The sequence below is a fragment of the Pagrus major genome, chromosome 18 (genome assembly GCF_040436345.1).
Source record: "Pagrus major chromosome 18, Pma_NU_1.0".
NCBI classification, from domain to species: Eukaryota; Metazoa; Chordata; class Actinopteri; order Spariformes; family Sparidae; genus Pagrus; species Pagrus major.
Genome location: NC_133232.1, coordinates 31,418,766 through 31,444,249, shown reverse-complemented (window position 1 = coordinate 31,444,249; position 25,484 = coordinate 31,418,766). Strand labels below are relative to the sequence as shown.

Below are 25,484 nucleotides of genomic sequence, written 5' to 3'. Positions count from 1 at the left end.
TTTTTTATCTGTAAAAGAAGTTCCTAGCCTGTATTTTATGTACGCCTGAGGATACTAAAGGCTAAGATGTCCTGAGAAAAGATGGAGGTTTTGTTATTCCACAGATCTAATAAGATTTGTTGTGTTAAGAGTCATAGACATGTTCCCTCCTCTCTGAGCTTTTTAACTTTCAAGACCTTTTGACATGCACAAGAACCTATATAACACACTGGTACAAAGGAAAAGACATAAAAGGCACATTAAAGGTGTCCTTTAAGCACGCACGATAAATAGCCAATAATATAAATTCCCTTAAGTTGGTGCCGATGATATACGTATATCATGCAGCCTTTGTATGTTCTTTCAGTATTCAAAGATGTGCAGTTAATGCATCTAAACAAGACTAAATACGTCAATCGAAAGCATGTTTGATTGTGAGGGGAAAATATTACATTTATTTTCCTACCAGATTCAATCAGCTCTATTTGTGCTGATGGAGAGGGAGGTAGTGGTTGGATTCATTCAAGACCAAATCAATGAATGTTCAGCACTGGGTTACACTGGCATCAAAGATTAATTCTTAAAGATTTTCTGAATAATAAATCTCAAAACGCGTACGTATCTACACTCTACAGTGTATAAAACAACCATCCAATTAGATTCTCATTGAATGTTAAGCTGTTTAATATCGTTTACAAGCTTGCACCTGTCTATGAAATGACAGGCGTGAGTTTCTGCCTGTGTTTTTGCACATACTTGTCTCTTCAAGGGGCATCTCGCGAGCCATTGTAACGCTGAGGTAGGGATTGATGTTTTTACCGATTAGATCAGCGTCAAGGGAAGCAAAAGACTTGACCTTTCACAGTTTGACAAGTATGAACATTGTAAACACAGTGGATTTGCATTGTCATGTTTTCACTCTGTGAAAATTACACAGAGAAGCGCGGGCCTCGGGCATCGATGTGACATGAGATTGCTTTGGATGAGGATGAAGGGATGACAGCAACCATAAAAGGTTATCAAAGATGGGAAAAAAAAGATGTGTGTGCGCATGTGTGTGTGTTTGTCAGTAATCTTAATGGGGCCATGTTGTGTTCACATACACTCACTCACCGGCACCATTATAGTGGACACCAAATTATTTTTTTTTTCCTGCACTCTCCCCTTTTTTAATAGCCTATCCATGATTCAACAGGTCATTCCCTTGGACCTAATCCCCTCATATCTAATTTATATGGTCTCTTTTCTTTTATCAGACGTAGTCATTACACCCACCAGTCCCGCCCCTCACCAGGTTGTTCCAACACCAGCTGGGTGCTGTAGTGAAGAGCTTTGAATGCTTAAGCAGAAGCAACCTTCCTCTCTACACGTATAAATATTTCAGGGACAGACAGGCAGAATAAATTGACAGTAAAATTGACATCAAATCTGGCTTTTAATTTCAAGAGAAAAAGGATGTAGGAGCTGTAGGGGAGATGATGGAGAGGAGTGTTGGGGGAGGAAAGGTTATGACCCCCATGTCAAGTGGTAATATAATTCACCGAGCCTATGATGTGTGAAAAATACAGCCCTCACAGTTATTAAATATATATGTAAATGCTGTCTGTGTGTTTCATGCAGACTGCTGTACAATATTTATATAGTAAATATGTATGTACATATATATATATATATATATATATATATACACACAAAAAGATAGATAAAATGAACATATGAAAAGTTGTAAAGATTCTGACTGCAAAGTGACTTAAGGAAGAGTGTTTTTAGTTTTTAGTCAGATGCTGAGAACATTGAAGGTGAAGAGTTGAAGGCAGAGTCTGATCACTGCAGCAGCACACTGAAGTATTACATTAATTACATTTTGTGAAGGGGAGGGAGATGGCATCGAATAATCACCACCCTGTTGGCACCTTCTGTAATCCAACAGAGAGACAGAGAGAGAGAGGCGAGGGGAAAAGAGACACCGTTTGTGTGTGTGTGTGTGTGTGTGTGTGTGTGTGTGTGTGTGTGTGTGTGCATGCGTGCATGTGTGCAGTGACAAAGACGGATCAACGGGATAGAGTTTTGCGATGGCACACCGTTGATTTTCATCCAAGGTGTTTGTTTTGATTACTTTGGACAAAGTCCAGCAATTTTCAGAGAGCATTGTTTCACCAAGGCATTCAGTTTGGTAGAGATTTAATTATTTTCACCATGTGAAATGAACCTGACTTGAATGCTTTATTCTTGTGCACAACAAACAGGCTCCCATTTCACATGAGCTGAGATTTTAGAAGCCTAAAAACGCATTCTCTCTCGTTCTCTTAAGTATTAAGTCATTTTTTTATATCCAGGGAGATGTTTAATCAGTTAGAAAATTAAGGTTGGCTGTATTGTTCAAAGACATTTGACAACTATTGCTACTGTAAGGGAAGATCCTGCAGTTTCTCTCATCAAGCAACGACTGCCGCAGGACTCTGGACACAAAACAATGTTGGCCCGTCTGTTGGTCAGTCAGTCTGTCCACCACTTTCATCCGGAATGAAATATCTCAACAAATATTGGATGGATGGCAATGAAAGCCATTCATGTTTTCCCCCAAATATGGTTCAAACATTCATGGTTCCAAGATGGTCTATTCTAAAGACTTCCTGAAGCCCCAAAATGAGATTGAAAATTTTGGATTGGAGTGAAATGTTCTGAGAACTGTTGGATGATTGACTTTGGTGATATTCTGCTTTTTAAAAAAATCTAATTTGCAAAAAATCAACCTGTTTACATTTCCATTATAAGAATGCTGACATGATAATTTGGCTACACGTTTGTTAGCACTGTTAACATACTGGAGGTGGTAGACTTTTGTTTCCCATAGATTGATAGCATAACTGTGTGTGTGTGTGTGTGTGAATAAAATGAATAAGAACAACAGAAAGAAATGCTAAAAATGAGTTGTCAAATATACTTTGGCGGCCATTAATACACCGGGGCGGCCTGCTGAATTAAAGTCTATGTATGGAAAAATCTATGCCATGTGTCCGAGAGAGTCAGAGGAGAGAGAGGGTTCACAGCTCCAAAAATAGAAAATCAATATGTGGTCCCAATGTAGTTTTTCTGCATTAAAATGTTTAAAAATCTAGCGCGCTAACAGAAGCTCGGTGTGGCCGCATTTCCTGCAGAATGCAACCATGTCCAATGTAAACGTTTATGATGCCACTCTTCAGTTTTGTTGTAGTGCTAGCTACGGCTGCATGATATGGTTAAAAAGTGATATTGCGATTATTTTGACATCCAATTGTGATGTAATTCGTGATTATTATGGATTATTACATTTCACATTTTTTGAAAAACTAGTAAAATCATGATGATGTGGCATTTCTCCCGGTCTCTGCCAAACAAAAATGTTTTATTACATCTGGAGAACAAGCTTTGTAGGCCAGAGCATCTCTGTAGCACTTCAACATTTCATTAAAACAGTTTTGTGACGCATCTTACCTTTATAAAATAATCGCAGTTCTTGCGATTTGGATATTGCACTTAGTCATATTGCGATTCCAATTATTTCGCAATTAATTGTGCAGCCCTAGTGCTGGCACTATGCTGTACAACATTAAGACCAAGCACCCTTCTGCCATGTCTGAGGATGACTTGCAGCCAAAGATCATGTTGCTGCTAGCAGAGAGGGTGAAAGTGTAATACAATGCAACATGCTGCCAATCAATGTGTTCGAGGGCGAGGGATTCAAAGAGCTACGTAGTTCAGTACCTCAAGCCCGTGTACATTATGACATCGAGAGACACTGTAGCTAAACACATGGAAAAGCACTTTGAGCTTAAAGTCAAGGACAGACAAGTTTTTACTCAGGTAACTGAGTTTCATTCGGTCGCTCATGGCTGTAACTTCCAAGAGAGGGCCAGAAACTGAGGAAGGAATGCAGAGCAACACTGAACTTTGTCCACGAACATTTCTGCCTGAGTCACGTAGGTTAGATTTTAATTGGCAATGGTGGTTGCTCACCAATGATAACTGCATCTCCCATGATCCCACGCTACTTACGTATTTTGTTCAGTTTTGACTGAGATTCCCTCAGCATAATAAATCACATACTCTGATTTTAAATAAAATAACAGCCCATTGTGATGTGTTGTTAAATTACATTCATGAACATTTATTATAACTTCTCTGTAAATGAAACCAAAGCATTCCATTCAGTACATTCAGATATGTGTCAGTGATTTAAAACTTTACACATACAGTATACTGCCTCTTTTAAAATGTTGGCAACGCCTCCCTTCTTCCAGCCCTCCATCTCTCCACCATACCCTCCCTCACACACTCCCCCCCCCCTCCCTCCATCCACCCCAGCACGAGGTCACATCCCAATTTCCCAGAACTGGCTGCTCTGCTAATTCCCTCTGAGAGCCCGGGTGTCTGTGCCATGGCCCAAACTCAGGACGCTGTCAGCCTCTTTCCTGCTCGCCCTGCAGACCTACCTCTGCTTGTATCACTACACACAACAGAACAGTCCTGTCCTCCTCACTTAGGAACATGGCTTACTGTGTGGAGAAGAATACTATAGTGTTGGCCAACAGCGAAAAAGATCACTGTAAACATAACAACACAGTTTTAATGAAGCCTTGCATTTCTCTCACTTATTCTCCTTTTTCATTCTCTCTGTATAGTGTTGAGAAAAGTGATGCTAGCAAAAAACTTTTTCAATAAAAAAAAAACTTTTTAAATAAAAGAAGCAGGCAGCCAACACAAAGAATTTTAGATTTTATTATAAAAAAGTCAAATAAGAGCTGTTGGATTCATACATACATAGATTTGAGTTGGCTAGAATTACTTTGTACATCTAATATTCTGTGTTCTCTCACTCTCACTCGGTGCCCCTGCCACTACACTCCATTCCTTCATCCCTCTCTCATCCCGCTCTCGCTCTCAACATGATGGGTTGTGTCCAGTCAGTGGGCAGCTTTGGTGTAATTTGGCCCACAGGGGCTGTTGGCAGGAGGTGTGGGGATAAAGGGAGCAGGGATGGTGGGGTTTGGAGAAAAGCAGGCTTAGTGTGGGGCCTTGGATGGAGGGGCCAGCATGCACGGGAAAAAGCATTAAATAAACATTAATGCAACTAGGTTACAGGAGATTTATTAAGGAGGCTTTTTGGGCCCCCACTGTAGGGTTTTATGCAGCACTTTAATAACTCTCTCATGCACACAGGTAAACAAACCAGGTAATTTATTGCCATCCTCATAGGTGGCCATTGTGAAGACTGTTTTAACTTTGTATTGGCTCGTAAATGGATTTTCTCTTTCCTCTTTCTCTGGGTTTTTATTGTGGAATTGAATGGAGTCTGGCTCCAAAAAAGCTTCTTCTTCTTCTCCTTTTTTATTTATTTTGTACATCTAGGGTAAGTCTGACTTGGATATGATTTTGATGTCACTTTGTGGTGTTAAAAATGAGCGCCCTTAATCGCAGCTTACTGATGTTAAATGTACCCTCTCTGGCACGTCAAACACACAGATAAAAAGTGACTGATTAAACACAGTAATGAGGACACTGTGGCAGGACAAAGAACTAATTCTAGATTTTTACAAGGACAGGCTGGGTTTTGGCAACAACAGGAGATTTGAGAGAGAGAGAATTATAAAAACATGAACTGGCAGAGCGCTGCCATTGACATCACATTTCACATCTGACATTGTCTTTGTAAATCGGCACTGTCAGATATGACGCTGTCAGAAACTGGAGTTGTGTGAGCCAAGCCTTAGTGTGATATGTTCAGGGAGCTAAAATTGTTTATCCGAGAGTTGTGACAGCTTCAGTTATTGAGTGTGTTTACATGCCCTCTAGTGTCCTGATGATAATCGTGTTTTTTGGAGTATTCTGTTAATGTTTGGCACTTGTAAACGTCATATCCTGGTTTCAGAAATATGGATAACGCCTCATCCCAGTTTTGAAACAACTGGATATGCCACCTGGAGTACTTCAGTGGAAACCAGGATACTGTGGGATGTATAAATGTGTGTTTATGAGCGCACAGAGCAGTGGTTGAGATGGTGAGAGATCAAGACACACCTGCAGCTAGATGATCAGAAGTCCAGTTACCGTTATGATCATGTATACAGCGGTATGATTAAACACCTTTTTTTATGTTCCAAGTAAACACCGTAACCAAAAATGATCAAAAATTTAATAACTCTTAAAAAAAACAGGATACTAATGTACACATAAACGCGCTCATTGAAATCTAACTATAAAGCAGGAATCTGTGTCCATCTGTATGTATCTTGGGAACCATTTGACTAGTTGTCATCTGGTGCAACTTTGGTACCCAACACATTGAATGTTAACAAATGTTGAATATACAGCGAACACCGCTCTGTGCAGGAGTGGTGACGTGGCTACAGCGCTCTGACTTCATGGTTCTGCAGACTGAAGTGCTCTCACGTGATCTCGTGGGGAAGCAGACGTAAACAAATGGAGATTAGCGTGGTGCATCAACTTGCTGTAGTAACGTGTCGCAGTGAGAAAAGACAAAAGCAGAAGATTAAAAAAGTCTGGATGAGTGGGGTGACACAGTCAACACAGTTTTTCTATTTTTCAGTGAGAACTGGAGATTTTATGTGTCTGTCAACAGTAGTATGCTCGCTAACGTTAGCCTCAAGGGCTACAATGTTTGCCGTTGCTTGGCAGCACCATCAGCTGCTCTGGGATGCTTCTCTCATAGGTTGTTGGGGTCCAGCTCAGAAAGTACCAATATAATGATCCAGATTTTGAACTGTAAATATCGAAGATGTTTGATATGAGCAGTTCAGGAGGCTTAAGACTGGATCTATAAACTCCTCACATTACCAGATAATCTGTGCCGAACAGCATGTTTTGAACAGCTACAGCACTAGTACTTTTAAAAAAAAGTCATTTCTATGCAGAAATTAAAGAAAGACAAGGCACAGAACTATAAAATGCCGGTATTTGCAAAATTAAGTGTTCTAATCTGATCATTAGCATAAAATCCAGTAAGCACTCCACAGATATCTTTGGTAGCATCCGCGCTTGCAACGTTAAGCCCTGAAGCCTTGGTGCAATTGTCTTTCTCTGCGTTGGTGAGGTTCAGTGCACAGGAAGTGCAGGCGGTAGCACATCTCTGAGGACAGCTAGAGGAGAAGAGCAGAGACTGACAAACAGAGCCGGGGCGACCAAAGGCTGCACGATGCTTTACCTTGAGACCCATCGCCTCTGCTCCCTGCTCTGCTTCAAGCCCAAGCGACGTGAATAACAGACACGGCTCAGACAGCAGACTTGTGAAAGTTCACTCTGAGTAGGAGAGAAAGAAACAGGAGTTCTTGTTTGAGTGAGAGAATTTAATGGAGAGAATATCAAGGGGAAATGTAGAAAGAGAATCATAAAGGGAATGTGTTGAAAGAAAGAGACAGTGGTGAACAGGAAGAAAGGAGAAAGAAATAGAAAAAAAACAGATTTATCTTGGAGAAGGAGAGACAATAAAGGCTACAATAACTGAGAAAGGAAGGGAAAGAAAAGAATAACGGACAGTCTGACAGAGAGACAAAAAATGGGCGTGTGAGTGTGTGCTCACGTACTATATATATATATGTGTGTGTGGGTTTGGGTGTGTTTTTCCTGTTCATTCTGTGTCTGTATGTGTGTTTGATGAAGGCTCTACCGTACCGGTTGTGTTGCTGCAGGATAATGTGTGTCAGGCTCCATCAATATGACATGTCTTTGATGTGGAAATACAAGGAGCAAAAGCCCAGCCAGCCTCAGTCCAGTCCCCAGCGGGACACATCTACCACTGTGCATGTGCATACATGTGTATTTGAGTGTGTGTGACTGAGAGAGAATGAGAGAGAGAGAGCGAGAGCGAGAGCGAGAAGGGTAGAAATAGAAATACAGAGAGCCACAAGCCACAACAAGCACCAAAAGTAACCACTGCCTCAATGTTTTTTAACTACCCTTCTACAAGAGAGGCAACAGTTGTGGCCGGAACATTTCCTGCGCTAAAGGCGCTGTGGACTCTGCTGCAAAGTGGAATCAATATTGTACCTAAATGCTGATAATGAGTAGAAAAATAACACATCTTTTGCTGCTAGATTGACGCGTTAATATTTGGCTTGCTTTTATTGGCATGAACCTGTTGCTGATCCTTGTTCCCATTGTTCGGTTCAGCATTATGAATATGAATGCTTTTCACGATTTCACAATTATCTCTTTATACTTTGGAGTCAGTTTTCCATTCTGACCAATTAGGCATCGTTGCGAGGGTGCATTTCAAATGAAGCTCAGTCTAGCACTCAAAACTGGCTGCGATTGTGTTTTTTTGGGTGAAGCACTGAAGTTCTGTTTCACTAATAAATGACACTGCACCATATGGCGCTGTTCATGGCAGATTGGTCCCCAGAAAGGGATTTATCTGTACAGGGATCATTTTGAGACTTTGAGATTTTGAGACACAAATACAGTACAACTCTGTCTGGAGTTTGGACGTTTGAAAAGATATCTTTCTTTGGCTAACTTTTACTTTTACATCCATCCGTCGGCCCCCCGAGTTTTCACACACAAGTGGAGTGAGGGGGAGGTGGACAAAAGAAGAGATAAAGGCAGTCTGACAGAAGCAAGGGGGGATAAATCAGGTCCAGGCAGAGGAGGAGATAGAGACAGGGAGGAGGAAAGACAGAAAGATGAGTCCATCCATCGAGCCCTCGTGTGTGGGCTTGCTGCTAACCTGGACTGCGCCATTGCTGCTGTGTTTTGGTAAACACTAGCTTCCAGGGAGGCAATCCGACCAGCCTACCCTTTCAGCGCTTTCATTCCCCCTCAGCGACATGAAAAGGCCTTTCACACACATACACTGCGTATGTACAGAAAGAGCGCAAATACATCACGCACATACAGTCACGTGAATGTTTTATTTATATACACACGGAACAACAGTGTGAGTTAATAACTTGCATAGGGACACAGAGAAATCCCTGGACTTCAACACGGATGTCTAACAAGATGACAGAACAAACACACAGTACACAAATGGCATTGTAGAAGAACAGTGGCTTTCACATGATAGCGGCGGATCGCTCACAAAGAACATCTTGATTGAACTGTTGAGCCCCGACAGTCGCAGGCCACATGCTGCACCACCAGCCTGTGTATGTTGCCAAGGCGACTGCTTATGAGCGCTAATTGTTTATAACTGTACTGATGACGCAGAGAGCAAGAAGCTGCAGCCTTAGCAGTTAAGCAAAACATGTAAAAGCAAAGTACAATTTGGATCAGACTTCTCTGTGTCGCAGCAGCAATTTATATATTATCAGTTAAAATGGAGAATACATCAGAATAAGATGCACAGATCAGACATAATTCATTTGAAAAATGAATGTGTGTTCATCCTGATTTAAGGTTATTATTGTTACTTTAACAGTTAAAACATTATGTCATGTCTGGCCATACAAATCCCTTCAACTGAACAGCCATTCAGAATTACACACATGGAACCACAGACACTTAAATAATAAATTGCATTTACACAGAAGTAAAACCATGCTTGTGTCCAAAACACAGATATTAGCTGAGTTTCCATCAACTTATTTTGATGTGCAATTTGAAGTAAACGAATAGATACGATTGATGGAAACAGCAAAATTTGAAAAGACTTCCTCAGTTTTGCTCACTTGATGTGTTTTTTGCCTTCATGCACTTAATTGCTGATGGATAGCAAATGGCCAAGACGAGAAGTTTTGATTCTTATTCTTCATTTTCGCTGGGGATTATTGTCGGTTGGCAAACAACTGATTTTGTTTTTTTTGATTTACTACTTCTATTTTCTTCTACTCTGTTTATTCCAGCCATGCATAACTAACCTGTACTGCCAACTTCTGATAAAAGTACGCTTTGCATAGCCTAGTTTATTCACTCCACACCAGTTGATGGCATTTTCTGTGTCTTTCTTTTTGGGGAGATTTCAAATGTTCACTTCCAGTTTGCTAGACAATAAGATGGAAACATATTTTTAAACTCATAGAGGAAAACTATGTTTCAGTTCTATTTGGTTTTATGTTCTTGCTCTGGCCATCTGTTACCAGGGATGAAAGTAACTAATTACATCCACTCAGATTACTGTAATTAAGTCATGTTTTTGTGTACTTGTAATTTTACTCTTACTTAAGTATGAAAAAAACGATAACTGTACTCAGTACAATTTTAATTATTATCTAAACCTTCCTATCTGATCACAAATGGGCCAATGAAAACATTGACATACGGACAAAAATACGAAACTCTGCAGCAGGCCCAGTGGAGAGGTGACCATGACCACTGAGTAATTTAAACTGAAGATCTGGAGAAACAGAAACCCCTCTGAGTGAACGCCTGCTGTTGACAATGCATCTAACACCAACTGTTAAAAACTAGCTGATACTCTGAGTAGAGTTTGAGAAGAATACTTTTGCTTAAGTATTATTTGAAAACTAGTAGTTTTGTGTAATATTGAGTCATATTTCAGTTATGTCATGCAGCTGCATACTCTAGTACAGCTTTTCAGGACTCTTTCCATCACTCTCTGTCACATCTGTTATGATTACATTGTGCTCACCAAAGTAACTGGTGAAATCTGGAAACATTACCAGCATTCTAACCAAACATGAACGACCAGACGGTCAGACGTGTTTTAAGCAGACCCATGGGTTTGACAAAACTCCTTTGTGGGAGAGAATAAGGGTGAATGGCAACAAAGACGCAAGGTTTTTCTGTGCAATAAGGAATTATTAGGGAAACAATTACAGGTGTGTTCCTTTTTTTTTTTTTACTAAGATAAAGTGGTAGCTAATCCAGCCACAGCTTCAGCTTGTTTTTAATCTTTCTGATCCTCTGGCTGCTCAAGTTTGTTGCTCTGTTGAACATAATTTAAGCTAGTCAGCACGTCTCCAGATCGCAGAAATTACTGGTATTACAGTGTTATCATAACCAATAGAACTGATGGCCAGAGCTATTGAAATAAAAGCAAAGTTGTTTTAATGTAATTCCACATTATAGTGATTATCTTTGAGCCATTCCAGATATTATAGCTATAAAAACTACAGCCTCTAAAAAAGGATGATCAAAATGATTGAAGACACAGCAGGTGGACACCAGTGCTGATGCACTGAAACTTGTGCCGCTGGAGTTTATACTGTAGGATTTTTTTTTCTTGTCTTTGTCTGCAGGCATGCATACACATGTATACAAGTTGTATAATACGTGTGTCCTGTGTGAAGTCGTATCCTCTTCATCCCACCCAGTGCATGTGAGTCTTGGAGTGTCCAAGCACAGTCTCCATGAGGTCAGTGGCTGCTGTGATAATGCTTAACTGATGCCGGCTGTCAATAGCCATTCACCAGGAGAAAAGTGCTCCGCCTGTTCAGTAAATTACACAGTGCGACGTGAGCTGTGAGGTTCAAAACAACCTGACCCCACTGTTGTTGGGAGAAACAATAGAACAATGACTGCAATCAGCTTTTCCAGCAGCCATCTGTGTCATGCTGCTGACTACAAAACACCTTTCCATTACTCCAGGGCTGCAGCTATTAGCTCACCGTGCCATTGACTCCAAAGTGAGTTGGAGAGGTTATTGTAATGGCACATTATATTGTCTCTGACCCTTCTTTATCCAGTGTTTTGTTTTGCTGACCTTGACAGAGGTGGGCTTTTTGAATGCTATAAAGCTACTGAAGTGATCATTTCTCACAATGCCTTGTTTTTTTCACAGGTGAACATATTTGTGAGGGGTCATAATAGTGCTGATTACAGTAGTTTCTAAATATGTTTTGTCCATCCATGTGAGATACATGTTTTTCTACTTTTTCCCTTAACTCTTTCCTTCTCACGGCTTCTGCAAGCATGCCCGGGAGCAGTACGAAAAACTGTCCACGATGCACAAGAACATGCAAAAGCTCTACGAGAGCATCGGCAGCTATTTCTCCTTTGACCCCCAAGTAGTCAGCGTGGAGGATTTCTTCGGAGAACTGGCCAACTTCCGCATCCTCTTCATTGTGAGTATAGAGTTTATGCTTTGTGTGCATGTACATGAAGAGTCTCGTCTTTACTGTTTCTTCAAAGTAGACACATATACACACACACACACACAGGGACTGACAGAAGCCACCACCCACACATGCACACACGCACACACACTCTTCTGCACACACTTTCACTTGCTCACACACATCGGGTGTTCAAAGACACCCAATGTGTAACGAACAAGAACAGAAGTTATGTGTTGAACATGTGCGCATTTTCACCAAACTTTCAGTGCGTCCTGCTTGATGGTGAAAACGCATCCAAACGTTATAGTGTAATAATCACAGGTTTTTACTAAACCCTCCTTGGCTTGTAAAAATGCCCTTAGCTTTCAAACTCCACACCTCGAGTTATTAACTCTGGCTGTCTGTAAAAAAAAAAATGTGGCCCATGATGAGTCAACCCTGAAAATGTTGCTTTGACACTATCGGGGTTATTTTCATTACACAGTTAGGTTAGACACATTTTATTCAGTCATTCAGCTGCTAGTTTCAGTTCTGGGAGTGATTTCACTTTCCACATCATAAAAATGCCACAAAGTTTTTGGTTTGTTAGAGTGCACCATTTTTCCTGGCCACTTATTTTGGTCTTTGTATTCCCTTGGTTGGCCCTGACATGCTTTCAATCTTTCTTTAAAGTTCTTGCACTGTTCCTCTGCAAGAATGTAACCGTGCTCACCCGCTGTGTGATTTCCTTCCGTATGTCATCTTTTAGTAGGTCATAATGCCACTGTGTCTGCCAGAGATGTTTCTTTCATTATCGCCGACACAACCTCCTTTTTTTTGTCAGGGAACTTTTCACTTTTTTCAATGCCATCTTGGTGTTAGTAACACTAAGTCCCCCTATTTATAATGTATGAATGGTATATTAACACGTTATAAACAGATTACAAAGTGTTTCCCTCTTCTTCTGGGGAAAAATGGTGTTCTAGAAGAGGTTTCTTTGGCAACGTTATTCAAAATGTTTTGGGTCCAGTCAACATGCTGGATCTGGCACGTGCTTTAAATCTCAAAAGATATCATATGCAAATATATTCACAACATTTCCCAAATGAGACACTTTGTTTTTTAAAGCACATCCTGTGAATACAGTAGTACATAAATGTGTTCATTATAATATAGATTTTATGGATAGGAAACTCACAAGGCATCTTTTCCACCTACATGCAGGGACGCGGGAAGTCAAGGGTGCTGAGGGCTCAGTCTATATAATGACGTCACTGGAAATACACAGCATTCATGATTATTGTTTTGATTTTACTGGCCAGGAAAACTTATATCTAAAAGTTACTATCTAGAATTTCAGAACACTCAGCACTACAGCGGGGGGCAACCTTAAACACGAACACACTTTAGGTCAAAGCAGCTACAGCAACTGCAGTCAAGAACAGCACAAGGAGAGGCAGAGAAATTCCCCAGACTCCTTTAAAAATCACTCAATTTTGTGAGCTGTTGAGTTAGGAGAAACTTTATCAACTTTGTGAAACGCTGTCTCTGACAAATTCTTAAGAAGAAATTCTTCTTCTTGTGAATTTGGCATATGTTTATATTAAGTTCCTTTTTTCTTCGTGTAAAAAAAACATTGCGTCCGTTTTTGCATATAGAGCAGGGAAGTGAGATCTGATCACGAGTAGTCACTCTCTCTCTCTCTGCTGCGAGTCTGCATCACACCCCTGGTTGCTGCATCCATGCCTACATACAGTATACTGTATGTACAAAAATTAGTCATGGCATTTACCTGAGTACACAGCGTGCTTAAATCTGAAGAACGTAACTTATCTTTTTAAGACAAGATACTTATGAACTTTTCCCTCTTTCCTAAGTACTGACTGGGGGCTGTAAGAAAAAAGCCAAAGTTATAAAACAGATTAGAATATATTATATTAGAATATATTATTTGAAAGTAGAAATGCTGAGAATAGGGGAATGTATAATGTCAGTGTCTTACTGATAAAAGAGGCTTGGGCAAGCTTCTTAACCTGTTAAACAGAGTTTCATTAGCCTGCAGCTGCTTGTGTGTATGCGTGTGCATGCAATGTCACCACAGGGCATTGCAGATCTTACTGGATTTTGTTGCCGTTAATGAGTCTAGAGAGGAGGTTAAGATTTTAAGACTTAATGAAATAGCATTTTACTTTCCACCTGAGAGTTTGAGATAATGTTGTGCGTGTCTGGAAAAAAAGTTTATGTAGAAGGTGTAATGTTTCCTTCAACTAAAATTAGAATTAAAGTGCATAAAGGATTGACAAAAAGGAAGCTAAACTCTCTATTCCGTATATTGACCCTCACATTCTAATATATTACACGTTTGGTCCAAATTCTTACCATCGAAGAAGAAAGAGCATACACAAGTGAGAAGAGTAAAATTAAAAATTCCTTCTGCCTCATGCTGGTGTTATGATTGCAGTGATAGCAGTAAATAAAGCACACAGGTCAAAGCAGATGAGTCGTTGAGGAGCTGAAATTAATGGCAATGAAAACATCATGCCAGAATAAAGCAAGCGTGTATAAAAAAAAACACATTTTAAAGCACGTCAAGAGTCTTTGCTTTTTCCACCTTCTGCAGTTGAGCCATCTTTCCTGCACCATCCGCCGAAAAATCCCGGTGTCAGGATGATGACATGGTGTCCAGAAGGCATGCTCTCAGTCTTCACAATCCATTAATGTGAATGACAAAGTCTCCTTGTCTGAATCCTTCTCCCCTCTTTACTCTGATCCCCATCTGAAACCAACTTTTCATTCCCGCTGATCAAAGTGCACCAGCACACAACGCAACACTCCCTCAAGGATTCCAGAGTTGCATATCTCTAAAAGAGGCATCCACCCAAGAAAATAAATTATTCTCTCAAGCAAATAGCTGCGTATGAATATTTTATTACTGATTTAAACTTTCTTGCTATGGATAAGGGGGAGGGAAGTGAGTGGGATAAAGTGTTGTGGTGTGGTTGAAATTGGGGGGGCTGGTTATAAGTTAATGTATTCATATAAAAACAATCCTTTAATCACCACATTCTTCAGATATTATTTATAGTTTTTGGCTCTTCGGTTTGCTGACAGAAAGGCTAATCCCATCTGCTTGCAGAGCACAAGGAATCAATGCTTGTTTCTACTTGAATGTTGTTTTTATTTTCTTACCCTGTGAAAACAACTGAGCTGGCTCCTTCGCAGCTTCCTCCTCAGCTTTTTCTTGTCAGCGAAGGATTTTTTTTTTTGGGGCGAGATGTCTGCTAGTTATTTATCTTTGACGAAGTCGACCCACATTAACCATCACTGATTTGTTCCAAATGGCAAAACTAGTAAACACTATGACGCTTTGGCAGCTAATAATTTAAAAGAAGAGCCCTGAATTTAACTTTTTGATATGCGCAGTGTGCCTCAGACTTTTTATTTCAATATTGTGACATTGAGTTGTTTGTCTCAGACAAAACATCTTCGCTAACTTCCTTCTGTTGCATCGGCCTTTGTAATGCATTCACAGCACAAAGCATCTGCAGTATTAAAGAATTCCATTGCAATACAGTCACCCTAAATTGCTTTTACTAAAAAGCAAGGGCTTAATGCACCCGACCGACATGAGGCATTTGAGTAAACGCATTGACAGACAGTCCTCACAGAACTGAATGTAACTGATAAGAGAATCCATTAACTCTATTTTCCTTCTGTTTCATTCTCTTCTCTCCCTCACTCCCATCCCATTCTCTTTTTTTTCTTTCCCGTGGCCAATGAAATATTATTTGATTTCAGCACATGGAGTCAGTATTCGAAGAGTCCAACAATTTGTTAATTTAATGCTGCTCCCATATTCTGAAATAGAGTATGAGTGAAATGCAATCGCAGGGTCTGTATGTGTAATCCTGACCAGGAGCATGGGGGATGAGGATTTTTTTTCCATTAATGAGTTATCAAAGCGCAGCAGATGGGCTGGGATGAGCTAACAGTCTTCTTTGTTAATTGAGTGACTTTCTAATAAGACCAAAAGACCCAGACCGGGTTCGCAAAGTAGCAAGATAGAGCATCTTTGAGATTAAAACGATGATTTGGTGTGTGTGAGTCTGTTTGTGTGTGTATGTGTGGGCACATCCGTCCACTTCTGAGCCCATTTGATATTTCTAAAGCTTGCTAATTCCTTCACAATATGACAATAATTATCATAATCACGCTGATAATGTTGAAGACGATGCCCCCCGACAGCGCCACCCCACCCTCCTGCTGAATCACTGTTTCTCCCTGCATTTTTTTTTTTTTTTACTTACTCCAGGTTGAGATTGCACCACATTTTGGAGGTCACCTATCAATGTGGGAATACATCTATACCACAGAGCAGAAGTCTCACAATCTGTAACCTATAACTTCTTGAAGCCATTTCCCCTCGCGTCCTGGCACACAGCGTAACAGATGGCTAATAAACACATTTGCTGCTTAAAGCCCAGGCGCTGTAGTGTTTGTAAAATTCAAATGAGATGTAGAAGTGACACTCTGTGTGAGATCACTGGTGCAACTGAGCAGTTGGAAATACTCACTGCTCCCTCATTGGACTGGCAAACTTGTATGCATGGGAGGGGAGCCATGCTGGGGGAGATGTATTGTGTTGTGCAGGGTCAAGGAAGAACAGCAAACACATTTCATGAATTATTGAAAGGACAGACCTGGAAAGGGAAAAATGCTGCCTGGCCCTTGTTGGTAGATTGGACCTGTGGGTTGCAAAGCATTCACTTTTCCAGCCAGTAATAGATAGAGGCCTACTTATAATCTCCATCTTAGACACACGAGTGTGACATACTCTGACTACATCTCATGGCCTCTACAAGCCTGAAAACAAGGATGGGGCCTGTCACTAGTGTTGTTGACAAGCACGGCATTAAGGTACTATTATGAGAAAACGCACATATGTTTTGTCTTTTTGAGACTCTAAATTGAAAATGTGCATATCTCCCTTAGCAATATGTGCACAGTACCTGCACCACATTTTCCCACTTTACACCAGAGGGATTCAGTGCACAGAGCCAGTCATAAACATGGCCTCCTGACTGCGCGCTTTCAATGTATTATTTAAGGTTTTGTAGGTAGAGTCAAGGCCACGAAGGATGGTCTATCATGGGAGATAATCATAGGGGAAAAAAATCTTTTGACCTTTGGGTTGGTTTGAAGTGTTGCTCCACTTCTGATGGGAGTGTTTCTTGTTATTTTTCTTCCTTTTTCTAAAGCTCTGTGACTGAGTCTAATCTTTAATTATTTTATTGCAGATATTTTTTTTAATTGGATTATTTTGTTTGCAAACAACATCCTCCCCTTTGTGCCTTTCTGCATTAAAGTAATTGGTAGCAATTAGTTAAAAATATTTTTTTTGGTTCTTCACAACTTTTTGAAAACATCGTCCTCATTAACCAGGAATTATTAATAATAGAAACATCTGTTACCACCTGACTATAGTCACGTACTAAAGACACATAAAACAAGTGTTATTCACTGAAGAAGGCCATGAGATGTGGTTAAAACCACCAGGAAACCTATTTATTATGATTTTGTTGATGAATGAATCCGATATTCAAAATAGTATTTGATTATTACTATAATAGCATAACTTATGACACATTTTAAGACCAAAGACGTCACTTCGGCTCGATTTAAGTACCCCTGTCAGTAGGATTCAATGTGTATTAAACATTTATACAGTGTTTGCCTCAGTTAGAAGATCAAAGCTACTGTTGATTGTTTTCATTTGAATGATTTATTATGCAGTGGATAAAACCATTGTGAGCCAAACATCAGGAGGTCACAATCTTTTGAGAATCAAAAACGCGCTAGTAAGTGTCTACAATCAGCACGAGCGCTCACATTGCATTTTATGTATATTATTGAAGTTACATAGCTGTATTTGCAATGATATATTGGGAGGGGAGGATGGTATTTTTTTCCCTGGGATTTCCACCTGTGGTTGAGTGTGGTGGCCAAAAATAACTTCTTTACGCGGTCAACTGTTCATATTCTAAATATTATACTTTGATCTTGAGTAAATAAGAGTACTCAAGAGACAAAATGAGAGGCTTGGATTTTTTCTAAAAATGTAGCTGAGACAGTCGAGAGAAACCAGATCTTTTGTCTATTTTTCCACTGAGATTTAAATCGGCTTTTTCTGCACTGAATATTTTTTTTAAAACACCCCCCATGAGGATTGTTTATCTCTTCTATGTCCTCCTACAATATACAGTGTTGGCAAGAAAATGAGACCTGATACAATCGGTTGTTGCCAAAGGCAAAATAGGGGCCGTCAAAGAGAACGGTACAGGCAATGGGAAAAATAGGAGATCTGTGAAACATATTTGTTGCTATGGTAATTAGTGGTGCTGTGTGATTAGAGCAACATAATTACGTTGCATAATCATGTTTACAGTCAGAATTAGTTGTTTGTTTAAAATAAGTTTTGCCGGCAGGATTTTATTTGTAATCTGCATAATTTATCTTCCGACTCTTGCTGTAGATGTTGAGAAATGCGGCGGTATTGCTTCCAAAATGAATTGAGTCCTGTCAGTGGATGAGGACAGAAATCAATTTGATTCGTGCTGCCAGAGCTGCCCGTCACTTAAACTAAATACGCTAGTTAACTGTTTCTTTACTGCATCTGAGCACAGCTCTCATCCACTCTAATTCAAAACAGCAGCAAAGTGCACACAGTCAATAGCCCTTACAGAGTGTAGCTGTATCGTTTACACAACCTTGATGTGGTGATAAAATGTAGGTTGATTTTAGAGTGTTCATCGACTTCTAGCTGCTGATGAAGCAAAACATCTCTTCCTACATTTTCATAAGACAAAAACTTCTCCATTACCTCCTTCTCTCTCTCTCTCTCTCTCTCTCTCTCTCTCTCTCTCCCCGCCCTCTCTCTCTCTCTCTCTCTCTCTCTCTCTCTCTCTCCCTCACTCGCTCGCTCTGTCTCGTTGCCCTTGTCATCCAACAAGGAGACAGTGACAATAAGGGCTTGTGTCCTTGGACATGGAGCAAAGCTCTACTATTGACTGGCATGATGAGCTGCTCTTTCCTTGTTCCTTCCCCACAATCCCTGTAATCCCTCTGTCTTAGCTGCCAACACGGCACACACATCAGGACCACAGGGGCATTAGATGGTGGGGCTACTGTCGCCACTTATTATATCAGTGCATAGACAGGGCCATGCCTTCACTTACTACCACACACACACACATATGCATACATAAAAGGGGGAACACCACAGATGAGCAGAAGCGCAACAAATGCCCATGGACTCCAGCGTAGGCACACAGGCTCATATGAATGTATACACATACGGTATGACCTCTCGCATACTAACACCTATGATGGGTCCTGTCAAGGGCTGCGCCACAGGCCTGGGATGAGAGAACATTTTGTTGTCTCCAAAGGTCACACGGTTGCATCTTACTCTCTGCTGGCACAAGAACAAACTGACACATTTGTAAAGGCTGAATCTCCACCGTTGATTATCTCTCTTTCTCTGACTCCTTCCTGACATTTCAGCCGGTCACGAAGAGGGAGGAGGATGATATCTCTTTTTACCTCCTCAGAGACTGACAATATAAGGGAGACATAGCATGAAAAAAAAGAAAAAAAAAAAGAGTAGCAGCAGTCTGCCACAGGAAATATACTGGCATGGTACATATGTGTGCTGATCATCTCGCCTTTTATATATATTTATATTTATAAAGTGCCATGTTGATGTATTATCGATAACAAATCAACTGTGCGTTATTGAAAATATGTAAAACAGTGCAGAAGCCTTAAAAAGCCCATACACAAGGCATGATGTATTGTTTATTCCAGCAGCTTATCTCTAACTATCAAACCCTTCTCTGAATAAGAATTTGCTGATGGCATGCTGCTGCTTCTGAACACTATACAGTAGCGCAGGCAGTAAAAGAGTGGTGGTGGCAGGAGCTACATTCTGATTTTATCTGTGTGTGTCTATGTGTGTCTGTATGTGTCTGTGTGTGTGTTTGTGTGCGCGCGTGCCTCATCAGGAAGCAGTGAAGGAGAACCACAAGAAGAGGGAGATGGAGGAGAAGATCAAGAGAGCCAAGCTGGCGAAGGAGAAAGCAGAGCGCGAGAAGCAGGAGCGCCAGCAGAAGAAGAAGCAGCTGATTGACATGAACAAAGGTATGCCACTTCTCCCCGCGCCACCACAGAGACAGAGACGCAGAGGCAGGTGGGGAGTTGGGAGGAGGAGAACAGGAGGGTGGAGAGGGGGTTTCAGGGAATTGTGTTTCACACAGATTTGAACTCTGAAGGAAAGAGGATAATGTGTAGGAGTGGGGGGGAGTCATCTTTTTGTTTTTTTGTTCGGCTGTGAAGGAATCTTATACTTACTCCCATAGCCGATACACTGCTACCAAACAACAGGCAGATTATGCTACTTTTACCTTGTTTTTTTTATTCTGTGGTATATTTTGCTCAAGTAGACAGAAACATTCTCTCCTGTAGTAACATGCACGTATATTTCCAAACAGGTAACTCATTTAAAGGTTGTGTTTTATGCTCATTTTCAGGTTCATACTTCTGGGTGTCTACCAGTAAATGTTTACATGCTTTAATGATCAAAAAGCATAGCATTCTTGTCATACTGTCCATTCCTGCAGCTCTTTTCCTCCATTCATCCTCTGTCTGAACTCGGGATCGACCAGTATCTTTTTTTCAGAGCCGAAACAGATACCGATTATTGATAATCAAGGAGAATGATAAAAAATCTTGGTCTCAAAATTTAGAATATCCAGTGAGGGAATGTAAGTTAGTACAGTTTACTTGAGTGCTGTGCTTGAGAACAATTTAGACTTTTCCATTTTCTACTGTTTGATCCATCCATTACTCTACATTTATCTCATAACTTATTGAGTTACTAGTTACTTTGAAGAAGTAGATTAATTAGTGTTGATAGGCTATCACATGGGACATAAAACCAATCAGATATAGCTATAGCAATTAGAGCTGCTTTATAATCAAAAATAGAAATGGAAATCTGACGTTCAACCTTTAAAGTAATAAATATCTATGTTATAATTTGGCAGTGGAACCAGTTATTGAACAATATTAATCACTAAACACGAATACTTTGTTTGCGCCCTCATAGACTCAGCAGGGGCACAAAAATTAGGTCACATGTGATAGGTAGCTGAGGTTGACTTATGAAAGAGGCTGAAAGTTGCTCTGTAGGTTCCAGCTCTAACACGACCCTGCTGTTGTTATTCGTTTATCACTGATCATGTGCAAGCAATGCGACAGAAAATGATTATTCCTCCAGTCTGAGACTGTTTACAGGCAGCCTGCTATATTTATTGTCGTGAATCATTGAAATCACTCTATTGTCCCCCAGCGATGCCAGTAAACCGTGTATTGATTAGTGTGAGTTGCAGTTGTTCAGACATGAAAAATTAGAGCAACAGAGCTGTACTCCTGCATCTAGTTATGCCAATGACATTGTGAAGGAATTTCAAGGCTGAAGGGGCTTTTGCGAGCAGTCAGTGCGGTCTTTTGTCCATTTTTCTGACAAACAGACTGGGATTTCCACAATTCACCAGCTTCTAAATGTCAGCGCCAGCCAAGGACCTCTCTGTAGCTCAGCCACGTTGGGAAATGTGACAAGACAGTCTTCAGTATGCCACGAGCTCTCCAAGATAATTGATGCATGCTTCATTTTTTTTTTTTTCCCTGAGAAGTGACCTCTTTGAAAGCTTCACTTTTAATAATCCAACATGGCTGAGCTGAAGGAGGCTGCCTACCCCGTTCTCTCATTCTGGCTAACCAGATGGAGAAGGGTTGAGAAGTAGGTATGATATTAAATATTTCTGCCAGAGCAGATTTTGATCTTGGTTTCTGAATGCCATAATATGACTCGCATAAATAAAACATGAGGATGACATGGGCAACGTCGCCTGCAGCCTTGGAGATAGTGAGGATTGTCCTCCACACCAACACCTAGCTCATTGGACTGTCGCGATCACACTGACCTTGGCAGTTATGAAATACACACTTTTAAATTCAAACAGTGTGGAAGCCAGGCTGCTTTTTCGCCTGTCAAGGTTCTTACCTGCATTGACTACACATTTTCATTAAACCTTGAATAGCTCCTTTTTGTGTACTAACTTTTTCCATGTGAAATGAAATCAGAGAAAGGACAATCAAACACGGAGCTCTTTAAATGCATCCTGTGAATGGGAACGAATCTGAGCCAGAAGCAGGTTGGAGGTTACAGCAGCCTCGCTGTTCCACTGTTGTGTTCCCTCATGGTTTCTCTTTAAGCTGTTTGGTTGGAACACACATAGCAGGATATTCAGTGTTTTCTTGTTGCACATCTTTCTTTTTCTCTGCCTCTTCTCCTCTCCAGTTTGACAGCCTTGGCTTGAGAGTCTTGGCTTCCATTCTGCTCTAAAATTCTATGTGTGCTTCAGATATCTTCGAGGAGTTAGTTATTTGAGGAGACTTTTCGCATCAATTTTTCATGTCAAGCATCTACCGTGTTCTCCGTGAAGGTTGATGAAAATAAGGTAGTGTACCACCAAATTCGTCTTACCATTAATTAATCATGTCGAAAACAGTTTTCACATTAATTTAGGTTTTTGAAGGTTAGGGGCTAATTGGGGCACTGCAATAGATTTGATTTGCCTGTTCTTGTCCTCATTATTTTAATCATAATCATAGATAGATAGATAGATAGATAGATAGATAGATAGATAGATAGATAGATAGATAGATAGATAGACAGAACTGTTGACTTAAATATTGTACATTTAGCTTTAGAAATCCATTAGCATGAACAGATGGGGTAAACATATGGCCATTGTATTATGAGAATTAATATACAGGTCAATAATTTATGTTTTATGGATTTACTGATTTACTCATTATCTTGCTTAAAAGACCATTTGATGGATCATACTATTGTGTTTAATGCAATTTCAAGAGGCTATTTTTGAGAAAGGATAGATTTTATGTCATTCCACAAATTGCGACCTAATCCTCTTCGCTTGCAAATGATTAACAATGAAATGCATATTTAATGAGAGTTTAATTCATTTAGCTTTTGCCAGGATGGCACCAGGGTGGGTGGGGGGAGGGGAAACAGAAAAATGCTTTTAGGAAACTGGTGTGAGAGAGAGAGCGAGAGAGAGAAATGATTTTTCTCCCATTTCCCAGTTGATAAAACTTGAGATTAAACTGAAAGTGCACTGGCGTGTGGACTTCTTCAACAAGCATGATTGATAGATGAGACAAGTGCAGAGCTAAACGTGTTTTCCGTGTGAAGTATTAGAAATCCTAATGTAGGAAATTGCTTATAAAATCATTACCCGGTCACCCCATTTGTTTTAATTTGCTCTAAGTGGATTTCCATATTCTCTTGAACTGACCAGATGTTCAACATTTACTAAATCACTTTACTTCCCTGGAAATAACTGTTGAACACTGTAGAATAAACCCAAACTAATGCCTCCGTCTAAAGCAGAGGAAGATGGCTCATCACAGCGGGATATTTTTTATTGCTGCGTATGAAACAATGTCATGAGCAGCATGTCGAGTGTGTCAAGAGCCGGGGCACTGTAGAGCATCTGGACTTTGTTTCTCTAAGGCATTTGTGAAGAGTAGTGGGCCCCTCTGGCCGCCTACTCGGCTGGCATCACCGGGGTCAGTGCCCCTGTCTGGGGAAAGTGTCTGCACCCACATGTCAACCGAGTACCCCAGTCATATCCACTAAGCTTTGAACACAGCCGGAAAGCGCACATGCCGCTTTGAGCACAATGCAGCTTGGCATAAGGCACATAGGAATAAACAAACAACCAGGAAAAATAAAAGTTATTTGAACATTTTATTTAGTCCAGGCATTTCTCCCAGGTACCACAGAGAAATAGTGAAGAATTTTGAGTTTAACATGTTTCCAGTCAACTTTTCTCCAGCCTACTTTATATGGTGCTGTTTTCAGTATGTGAAAAAGTAGTAGTAGCTTATGTAACAGCCTCCTTCGCCGTATGAACCCCTGAAAAACATTTTGATCGCCAACCTGAGGAATATCAAGTTCAGAAGCATATTGGTTGTAGCCGGAGTTTTACAGCACCTTTTTACGGCTGTACCAACTGTCTGCCGTTACTTGACTGCACACATTAAATGTGATCCAACTGGACTCATTAAGCATTAGCTTAAATAATTTTCTTAACTAATCTAAGGTCCCAAAAATAAAATTATCTGAGTGGAAAACAAACTTTCTGTATTATCACTTATTAAGATAGTCCTAGACCATATTACTTCAACCGTAAAAACAAATGCAGAGGCTCCACAGATGCTGTTTTTATGATTGAGTTTTACCTGCAAAGTGATCATTTTTTTACTATATGAATTAGACCCATGTGCTGTGTTGCTCTGTGGGAATATTACAGTGGAGAAATAGGTTTTATCAAGGTGTGTTAATAAAAACACACATTATTATCACCTTGAATGGAGCTGTCGTTGCTCTCTGAAGGTTGCATCCACCTCATACTGATTATATCTAAAAACGACATTAGTGCCCAGTAGAAAAACCGAGGTCTTATTATGGTAAACCTGCTTTCAGTATATATATTGTTCATTGGAAATGAATCCTTAAACGGTGTTTCCATATCCACTTCACACATTGTGTGCCCTCCTTTCCTCTCCAAACGCATATTTTTGTGCTGGTGATAGTCGTCTAGGCATATTTCCCTTTCAGCAAGGCCTGCTAGAATGAGGTCTCCGTGTCTCTGTGATTCTCTGCAGAGAGCAGTTGGCATGTTGACAATGATGGGCCTGCAGCTTCTATTTATGCATCCTTCTTGTCAACCTTTCACACTTTGACGATGAACTAGTGCATGTTTACATAAATAAAAGTGGGCTCCTCTCAAAAAAAACACATTCAATTGACTAAACTCAAGCAAAATAGTTAGGGTAGGATTTTAGTGCTTTCAGATCTTTTTTTGTACATGTCAGTATTTTCTATATGCCTAATCCTTACTCTGATATAGAGTGACTTCTAAATATCGACATAAGATGAACCACATCTACTTAAATTAAGATTCATTCTTCAAGACTGACATTATTATTGATTCTATAAAGCTAGCATGTCCTGCTCTGGCATAAATATTAAATACAATACGTGTCTAGAGTATGATTTCTCCCTATTTGTGCATTTTCCTAAAAGTTTTTTTCTTCTTCTTTTGTTTACTAAAGCACATTGTCCAAATTCAAGCATCTATTAGTGTGGCATGCTAAACTAAATTGACATATTTCTATGCAGCTGGCTGACTGGTTGTGGCTGGCAGAGTCCTGTCAGGAATGACAGTGCAGAGATGTGGATTGATGGCTTTGTGTGACACTGACAGCTGCCGGTAGGCCAGTGCATACCTGCGTCGCAGGCATGCCAGCTAGGTGATCATAGACAAGCGCTGACAGGCGGCGGCGGGGCGGACAGGTTAG

General features: G+C 40.3%; 1 protein-coding gene across 1 annotated transcript in view; it reads left to right on the top strand.

The window, feature by feature from the left end:
* The window catches only part of diaph2 (diaphanous-related formin 2), a 411,384-nt gene that overhangs the window by 327,932 nt on the left and 57,968 nt on the right, over positions 1–25,484 (top strand). Inside the window, exons 27-28 of the mRNA XM_073486670.1 lie at positions 11,835–11,999; positions 20,036–20,171. Of these exons, the coding sequence (XP_073342771.1) occupies positions 11,835–11,999; positions 20,036–20,171 (301 nt within the window). The remainder of the gene's footprint in view (positions 1–11,834; positions 12,000–20,035; positions 20,172–25,484) is intronic.